The 7,371-nt window shown below is 42.4% G+C and overlaps 1 protein-coding gene across 2 annotated transcripts in view; it reads right to left on the bottom strand.

The window, feature by feature from the left end:
• Nucleotides 1–428: 428 nt before the first annotated feature.
• The window catches only part of VPS41 (VPS41 subunit of HOPS complex), a 197,803-nt gene continuing 190,860 nt past the window's right edge, over nucleotides 429–7,371 (bottom strand). For both annotated transcript variants that reach the window (XM_068972619.1, XM_068972620.1), the window contains 4 exons: nucleotides 4,566–4,665; nucleotides 4,139–4,183; nucleotides 1,757–1,836; nucleotides 429–1,170 (listed from right to left, as the gene is read on the bottom strand). In XM_068972619.1, coding sequence (XP_068828720.1) covers nucleotides 1,090–1,170; nucleotides 1,757–1,836; nucleotides 4,139–4,183; nucleotides 4,566–4,665 — 306 coding nt within the window. In that variant the 3' untranslated portion in view covers nucleotides 429–1,089. The remainder of the gene's footprint in view (nucleotides 1,171–1,756; nucleotides 1,837–4,138; nucleotides 4,184–4,565; nucleotides 4,666–7,371) is intronic.

The raw sequence follows: 7,371 nt of genomic DNA, 5'->3' as shown, positions 1-7,371 counted from the left end.
AAAAGGCAGATGCAGAAAGCTGCATTTATTCCCTCTCTTGGGACAAAGAGAGCAGGGACAGTGAATATGTGTTTTTCACTGGTTAGAGGATGGCAGTGTAGCCCAAGGAAACGAAACCAGGGACTATGAGACATAGGCACAAGTTTGAATTCTCTCCCTTTGTTTTATGCTATGTTCTACAAGGGCAAAGGAGGCTACAGGAAACATTGTCATGCCCATCCTCCAGCATCAGCTGCCTTTCTCCTGAGCATCTCTCTCAGATTCCACAGCATCACTCCTATCCTCCCTGCTAGCGACACCCACCCACACTCCCTCACACTCTAGGTGCTGAAACTCTCTTCCATTCCTTATGAGGGTGCCAGAATGCTTGATTAAAGTTGTACAACCCAGTAAAAGTGAGTCTTTCACAGTGGGAAGAGCTAACATTTATTCAATCAACAAATGCTGAGTGCTTGCCAGGGGCAGACACTGCTGGTCATTGGGACACAGAGAACATGTCATCGGTCAACATGAAACTGCATGGCATCAGACTGCTCTTGTTATTCCCAGACATCACATAGTCAGTGACAATACACACAATGCTTCATTCAATGCCAATTAAAAAGGTAAGCATAGTTGATGACATACTGGAAAAAAAAAAAAAAAAGCCAAACCCAGAATCTGAGAATGGTTGCTGGCAGAGGATATGAAAACAAGGTCCAAGGTGTTGCTAGACAGCCTCAGTGGTGAGGCACTCAGCCATCTGGGACAACTCTCAGCAGTCCATGTTATGGCTGGACAGTTTTACTGAAACGTCACTTCCAACTCCAAGACTTCAGTTTCTCTTCCTAAATAATGAGTCAAACAAATAAATGATAAAATACTGACCCTGAATGCACATCTTTCAAGGTATGGCTAGGGAAAGCCCTAACTTCTTTGTCAACTGCAAAGAGAAACATCTAGTAGACAGACGATGATGCAGAAGCTCTTCTTAAGCATAATCTAAACATGTACAAATCTCTTAACAGCACTGGTGTCAACAAAAGCTTCTGTTGCTGCAAAAGCAGTCCTCAAACAGCAGTGAGGAAGAGGCTGACAAACAGAACCGAGCTATTTTTTCATCTCCAAAATGGCACTTCCTGGTCCCCGGTGCTTCGCACTGCAGATGTTACAGAACTGCGCAGGAGAGGTCTAAAAAATGCAAGTAAAAATGCAGACTTTTAAAAAGATCATCTCCTTCTACTGTCATATCCAGATGGGATGCACTGATGGAGGATGGGGAGGAGGCCATGCGATGTCACTCCTTTCCCTGGAGGGTACAGCTCGTTCACATGGGATTCTGTCTAGACCAGCTGTTGTTCTGGGACTCAAAGGATGTCCCACAGAAAGACGAGCCTAATGTTACCCAGGGGCACCCCGGGGAACCCGCCTTGACACTGAAAAAACAGTAGTGTTGTGATATAGAAATCAGGGTGAGAAAGTCAGACACAGTAAAATATGGTTCTCCCCATAGTTCTCATCTCTGGAGCCCAACAGTCATCGATTTTATCTGAACAAATTTACATACATGAGTATGCTTTGATCGTGTACTAAGCAGTTTTACATTTGAGAAATAGGCTCATCACTTTTTCTGATGTGACAAACTAACTGTGAGACACAGATGAAGGTTGTAACTTTGAACCAGAGGATGTCCTAAGAGGATGGTTATCATTTTAAGCACATCCCTCTGGCTGCACCAACTGCTTTCAAGTTGGTGGTGGCCAAGCCACCCACTCACCATGCTGGGCACGGGCAGGCACTCCTTGTGGAACATATGCCGGCAGTGGAAGACCACCATGCTGAAGGGCTTTGCTGCATCTAGGGGGACAGGGCAGGGAAGAAAGAAGAGCTCAGGGCAACAGCAGTTTCATTTTCCAGCCAGAAGCTGCCCTGGGAAGATTGCTAATTTACAATTGCATCCCAGCCAGGTAGCATGGTTGAACACAGGGCAGGCATGAGTCCTGTTGCTCTGGGGTCCCCAGTTAGCTGCCTGGCTTCCCAATCAGTTACTGCAGCTACACACTGGGGATGATTTCATGGCAAGGCAACAGCATTTGTTGTAAAAAAAAAAAAAAAAATCAGCATGTGTATGTGACTGTACAAGGTTCTCCCTCCCTCAGCCCTGTGTACACAATTGTGACACACCACATACTGAAGTGGATTCTGTGGTTTGTACGGATACTTTCTGCCTGAAAGCATCTGTGTTTGCCGAGACCCTTCACTGACTTCAGGGCAGAGCTGGGCTAACATCCTTGGTGTGACCTTGCCCTGTGCTGGAAGTCCGCTTGGGCACTGCACCTCATCTGCTCCTGCTTGGTGTAGCCAGCTGAGTGCCGGTAAGATTTAACCTTTAACAGATTAAATTAGAAAACTGACTATACTGTGCAGGTGCATGTGGTTTCCTTCCGTTAAAACACTGACTAAAACACTACAAAAGCTCATTGCTTTTCCTACGCCCACTGCAGTTTTTTTTTTTTTCTATTTTTTATTATAGTGGATTTACAGTGTTGTATTCATTTCTGCTCTACAGCAAACAAGAAGATCGTACTGTGTAGCACAGGGAACTACAGTCAATATCCTAGGGTAATCCATAATGGAAAAGAACATGAATGGATATGTGTATGCATGCACGCTAAGTTGCTTCAGTGGTGTCTGACTCTGTGCAATACTATGGACTCTAGCCCGCCAGGCTCCTCTGTCCATGAGATTCTCCAGGCAAGAATACTGGAGTGGACTGCCATGCCCTCATTCAGGGCATTTTCCCAACCCCAGGATCGAACCCACATCTCATTATGTTTCCTGCAGCAAGTGGATTCTTTACCACTAGCCCCACCTGGGAAGCCCCGGATATGTGTATAACCCACTGCAATTTTTAACATAAGCACTTAAAGTCCAAACCTCTACAGAAGACCCCAAGTGAAATGACTTCCTGTGCTCCTGCCCTATTAAATAATCCCTCAAATCAAAGTAAATGCTACACAAACTAGGTCTTGTAGTGCTTCTCCATGTTGAATTTACACATATGAAGCATTTTCTTAGCATCTGAAAAACTGCTTTAATTTCTACTTCAAAATATGGAAATCTCTCTTTTCACATCCTGTGTGTTATTTGCTCAGTCATGTCCAACTCTTTGGAACTCCATGTTTTGTAGCTCGTCAGGCTCCTCTGTCCATGGAATCCTCCAGGCAAGAATACTGGAGTGGGTAGCCATTTCCTTCTCCACGGGATCTTCCTGACCCAGGAATCAAACTTGGGTTTCTTGCATTGCAGGCAGATTGCGGATTCCTTACTATCTGAGCCACCAGGGAAGCCTAACACATCCTAAATGAGCCGTATGTAAAATGGTTTTTTTTTTTTTTTAATATTTATTTGGCTGTGCCAGGTCTTAGCTGTGGCATATCAGGGATTGAACCTGGGCCCCCTGCATTGGGAGCACACAGTCTTAGCCACTGGACCACCAGGGAAGTCCCTAAAATGCTTTGATTGTAGTTGGTGATAGATATATATATTTACATACAAATAAACAAACGTGCACATCTTTTAAGGAACCACAGTTTCCAATTAAAAGGTGAGTATCCATTTCCATTGAAATACATATGAGATAACTCAGGTGCCTAGAGCCACAAAGCAATGAAAAGTTTAAAGAAAAGTGAAAGCTACCTGTAATTTTTTTCCCCAAGAATACATATGGTTCTTCTACCTTGGAATCTAAACAAGTAGATGGAAAGTTTTCATTTTGTTTTGTTTTATACTAAGGCAGCGGTTCTTAAAGACTGTCCCCTGAACCAGTAGCATCCACATCACATGGGAACTTGTTAGAAATACAGATTTTTGGGTCCCACCCTGAACTACTGAATCACCCCCTACAGGGGTTGGGACCAGCAATCTCAGTTTTAACAAGCCTACCCACAGATGCAGACTCACTCTAAAACTTGGGAACCTTACCCCTAAGAAATTGGCAGCCCCAGCATGCAACTGAGTAGGGATATGGCTGAAATTCTTCTCTAAGCTGAATTATCCCAAAAGTTTGATAAAGTGTAATTCGCTAACTTCAAAATTTTAACTCTGCTTGTCATTAACACATAACTGGGAATTTTTTTCCTCCATCCAGCCATCTTACCTGATGGAAGAATAGGGGAAAGGCAGGACTCACAGATGTTCTCCTCTGCAAGGAAACACACACAGTAAGTCCCGTACATACGAACCTTAAGGTTTTGAACTTGCAGAGATGCAAACGTGTCCCCGGATGCCAGCTGTTGTACCACACTACTGTACTTTTCAAGGTAAAGTACTGTAGATTTAAAATGTCTACTTTTGGGTTTGGTGGTTATGTATGATTTGTGTGAAAAAGCATTATAAACCTATTACAGTACAGTACTACATAGCCAATTATGTTAGTTGATACCTCAGCTAACTTTGTCGGATTTACGTGCTCTTGGAACATATGTAGGGGACTTACTCTACACTTGGGATTATACAATGTTTCTCTTTGTCCTGTCTGAAAGCGAGGCATGCAGTTCCAATATGATTCTTTCCATTTTACTCACCATCAACCAGAATGCCTTTCATTTGAGTTCGGTGCATCTTCTTTAGTAAGGACAGTGAGTCGGCTACGAGAATCTTCTTACAGCCTTCACGAAGCAGAATCTAACGCACACAATGTAAAAGGAAAACCACCTTAAAAAGATTCAAATATGGGGGAGAATCCTCTTACTATTCTCGGGTGGGGTCAGGGAGAGGTGGTTCCTTTCCCTTTTAAACCAGTTCCTCTGGCCACATTGTGAGCTTCCATTCTGGGTTTGGGGGGTAGGTATTGTTTTGGAAATTGGGAGAAGCTGTGTGAGGTATGCTTAAGCCAGATGTTGTTTTTCACTAGAACTCGCTGCTTTACAAAGAGGAAAACATTGAAAGCCTTCTGGGAGGCTCTGGTGCAGCATCTACATCTTCTTCTGGCCCAGTAGGTCTGAGCGCACATGGTTCTGTGGGGCTCCATGGAAATTCACACGATGGAGACAATATTCAAGGCCTTCTGGGAGGCTCTGGTGCAGCATCCACGTCGTCTTCTTCTGGCCCAATGGGTCTGAGCACACATGGTTCCGTGGGGCTCCATGGAAATTCACATGATGGAGACATCACTGCCTCCCTGCTGCCCAGCTCTGGGTCACAACACAGCCTCATCCTGCCCTGCTTCACATCAAAGTCACTCTCGACTCTGAAGCCTCTGTGGCTGTTCTGCTTTCACAGTTTCAATGCGTGCCATCAGGGAAGGAAACTGGAAGCGGCCAACTGTGGTCCTCCATCCCAGATCAGCTGTAATACCATGTCTTCCTCTCAATCCCAAGGAGCACCGGTGTTGGGTACATGCAGCCTGAGGGCTTCCCCCCTCATTATATGAGGGCAAAGGGCCATGGAAATGGAAGTGATGCCCAAAGTTCTGCACCCACCATTTCGAGAGTTGATGAACAGGAAACTGCATGATTTTCCTGTTTCTACGTTGAGAAACTGCCTATGAAGTTTCATTCTTCAAAATGCTGCTGGAAATTGAATTTTTCAGATTCATTTAAAACAAACTTTAACAGATGTCATGAAAGCATACAGAAAGATGAGAAAAATAGAGTAGAAAAGATCTAAAAAATACTGATGTTGGTAAACTTTTTAAAAAAACTTACTACCAAACATACTTAGCTGCTCTAATACTAAAATAAAAGCTTAACACAAATAGTGTCAATCAAAAGCAAAATGTTTCCAAAAGTCAGTTGTAGTTTCTGTAATTGTTACAACAAGCATACTTTGTTCTACTGTAAGATTAATTAAGAATGTATTTATGAGATAGCTATTGAAAACTAACACAAAACTCTAGATTCTCCCTATTTTTCCTTATTTCTCTGCAATTCATCATTATTGATAATGATCCCAACCAAAAGCAAAGTGCTAGGCTTACCTTTTATACAGTAGTAAGAAGAGGGTACATCAGCGAAGTTATTATGGTTCATTAGAAAGAGCTGCCATGGGAAAAAAAATGTCATACAAGGCTGCCAAGTTTCTGAAATTTCTATTTTAAAAGACTCTTTGAATGCTGAACTTTTTGCTGACACTATCTTGTTTTGCTGACACTGTCTTGTAATGCTTTTCGTCAACATGACACATGAGATAGTCACCTGGCTTCATAAACCCCTGATATGATACCAGAGCCAGACTGGGAAACCATTTCACCTACTTTCTAATCTATCATTTAAATCACAATGCGATGGGATTTGAATTCTATTTGAAAAAAGCTTTGCCTTATGTCAGGTTTATTATCAAAGATGAATTGCAGAGAAATAAGACAGAAAGACTCTTTAAGTTCTCATGTTGGAGTTGAAAAAATGATTCAAAGTATGCATGTAATTAAGTGATTGCTGCTGCTGCTGCTGCTAAGTCGCTTCAGTCGTGTCCGACTCTGTGTGACCCCGCTATAATTGGTTGTCATAAACACCTATGTGATGAGGCCAAACAGAAATAATTTTAAAGGAAAAAATAGATTTTATCTTAAATGTTTATATAACTTTAATTTTCAAGAATATTAAAAACTATCTCTTAGAAGAAATTACGAGCTTATATACTGTGAGTTGAAACCCATGTGAGACCAAGAAAAGGTAAGAAAGCGGCCACTGTTTCCTTTTAATTTGTCTCTGGATTTCAAAGTAGAGACCTGTGGGGAAATGACAAAGTCACAGGGGACTGTGTGTACATTGTGCTCAGGTGTGTTTGACTCTGTGACCCCATGGTCTGTGGCCCACCAGGCTCCTCTGTCCATGGAATTTTCCAGGCAAGAATACTGGAGTGGGTTGCCATTTCCTCCTCCAAGGGGTCTTCCTGACCCAGGATCAAACCTGTCTCTCCTGTATTGGCAGGCGGATTCTTTACCAACTGAGACACCTGGGAGGCCTCTACAGGAGATTATAGAAAAAGTAAATATGGGGAAAGAACTTGGATAAACAGACGTCTGGAGTTATTTATTTATTTAACTGTGTGTGTACATGTGTGAAATTTAACTAAATGGAAGTGTTAAAGCTTTTTGCTTCTCAGGAATATTCATTCAGCTCAAGAGCTGCTCGAGCAAAGGGCTGCATTCTGCTCACTTCCTGGTCCATGAGATAATACGTGGAGGCTCTGTGAGTACCTATCCAGTGTGGGATCTAACACAGTAGGCACTCAAATATTTAAATCAATATGTCTATAAGCAATCAAACATATAGCATTAAAAAACATATACTGATTGCTTCTTGGCATTTTGGCTAAGATCAAGTGTAAAAAAGTTATATGGAAAAAATCTAAGCTACTTTATTACAGACTCCAAAATAAGTATTACAG

The sequence above is a fragment of the Capricornis sumatraensis genome, chromosome 5 (assembly GCF_032405125.1).
Source record: "Capricornis sumatraensis isolate serow.1 chromosome 5, serow.2, whole genome shotgun sequence".
Classification (NCBI taxonomy): domain Eukaryota; kingdom Metazoa; phylum Chordata; class Mammalia; order Artiodactyla; family Bovidae; genus Capricornis; species Capricornis sumatraensis.
The sequence above is the reverse complement of the archived record's forward strand: the minus strand, read 5'-3'. Positions and strand labels throughout refer to the sequence as shown.